The sequence below is a fragment of the Olea europaea genome, chromosome 17 (assembly GCF_002742605.1).
Source record: "Olea europaea var. sylvestris chromosome 17, O_europaea_v1, whole genome shotgun sequence".
Classification (NCBI taxonomy): Eukaryota; Viridiplantae; Streptophyta; class Magnoliopsida; order Lamiales; family Oleaceae; genus Olea; species Olea europaea.
In genome coordinates this window covers 13963460-13965318 of record NC_036253.1, presented here as the reverse complement: position 1 = coordinate 13965318, position 1859 = coordinate 13963460, and the positions used below count along the sequence as shown (strand labels likewise).

Sequence of the window (1859 nt, the reverse complement as noted above, 5' to 3'; positions counted from 1 at the left end):
AGTATTGTAGTCGAATATTTAACATGTTCGGTTAAACTTTTCGTGATAAGGTTCTATGGTGTGAGAATGACTAAAAATGATAAGTTTATCAGTGGTTTATTTTATTTTTTTAAATTTATATTTTCTTTCAAATAAATATCTATATAAATGTATTTATAAAATATTTTGGCCTGCTCGACCATTTTCTAGTGAATCGAAATAATAGTGATTTCTACATTCTGATTTCTGAAACTGAAAATTCCTTTACCGTTGGTTTGCAGATGCCAAAAATTGCTAAAATGACCAATCATTTCAACGAATAAATGTCAAAAATATTATATGAGACAACAAATCACATGTCAATCTAAATATTTTGGCCCGCTCCACTGACTATTTATAGTGCAAACTTTTCTCCTTTACTGGTGTCCAACCATTGCTGATATATACCAAGTGTAGTCTGCCTCGAGCTAGCCATAGAATGTCATCTTAGATAATACTTGAACTCGGAGCAGTAAGCAAACTATCTTGAGTCGTGCCTTCTGTCTTTTAATGGAGCTGGAGATTGAGTTACAAAAGAAAATGACTGAAAATGGCGACGAGAAGGAGGAAGATGAGAATAAGTGCAAAAAGAAACAGCTTGGAGGAGTTAGAACAATGCCATTTATCCTTGGTGAGTCTACATTTAAGTTCCTTTCTTGATGTGCATAATGTAGTTGCTAAATTCTATTGTTAAAATATTGAATTTAAGAAAATCATAGCTATGAATTCACAAATTGATGTGTACATTTTTTTGACAGCAAATGAAATTTGTGACAGATTTGCTGGTGCTGGATTTCATGCAAATATGATCACATATCTTACTCAAGTGCTGAATTTGCCTTTGGTAAAAGCATCCAATACACTGACTAATTTTGGTGGAACTTCCAGCTTTACCCCTCTTGTTGGTGCGTTCATTGCTGACTCCTTCGCAGGAAGATATTGGACTATAATTGTTGCTTCCATTATATATGTCCTGGTACACAATTCTCTCTATAAAACTAAAGACAGGAGAATTTTTTTATTTTTTTATTATTATTTTTTTATTTTTTTTAGAAAAATGAGTTACTAATTTTGGTTAAAATGACCTTAGTTGATATTAGAAAAGCACTCTTCTAGTCTGACTTGCGTGTTGGAATTATGACAGTGAAAGGGTTGTTTTTCAATGAACAAATAAAATGGCAAGTTTAATTCGCAAGAGCGTAATTAAACACAACAATATATGAAGGAAACTTTATGGTATACTAACCACAAAGAAACAGTAAATGAAGAAGAAAAAGATGATCCGAGGCAAGTGAAATGTCGCTCTGTCCTTAAGACAATATTGCCCCGTAACGGTACGGATTACGGCACATGTTTCTCAATATATAATGGATACGACTTGTGGTAGAAGTACTTCAAACCACAAGTTCCAGCGAACTTTTTGACATAACGCTCTCTACAAAGAAGATGGTTTTTGATGATTTTTGAGATGATTTTACACAAGATTCAATGTAATGCTCAATGCAAAAGTAACATGGGATGATTAATGGACGTCCCAAGAGTCTTATTTATAGAGGATAAGGGATTGTGGGCGAAGCGTTGTGTGCCAAACCTCGCAACCTTACGAACAGAAGCATCATTTGCTGTTGCTAGCATGTCTTTGACCGCTCGATATTAATACAAAATTTTCGTCCCACTATTGCTCAAGTGACGGTTAGGCAAAAATTCAAGCCAATTTTTTCTCTATTTTCCTTCCAAATATAAATCGCAATTTCTCATTCATCCACAGTTGGTTTTGAGATTCCAAATATACCACGATAATCTACTCGATGGATAGAACAAGTTAGTTATTTACATTCATA

At 33.8% G+C, this 1859-nt stretch overlaps 1 protein-coding gene across 2 annotated transcripts in view; it reads left to right on the top strand.

Moving 5' to 3' along the window:
- The first annotated feature begins 328 nt into the window (after window positions 1-328).
- The window catches only part of LOC111413003 (protein NRT1/ PTR FAMILY 3.1-like), a 4351-nt gene continuing 2820 nt past the window's right edge, over window positions 329-1859 (top strand). Inside the window, exons 1-2 of one of the 2 annotated variants that reach the window (XM_023043881.1) lie at window positions 329-649; window positions 777-994. In XM_023043881.1, coding sequence (XP_022899649.1) covers window positions 529-649; window positions 777-994 — 339 coding nt within the window. In that variant the 5' untranslated portion in view covers window positions 329-528. The remainder of the gene's footprint in view (window positions 650-776; window positions 995-1859) is intronic. The other variant, XM_023043882.1, reaches the window with a different exon arrangement.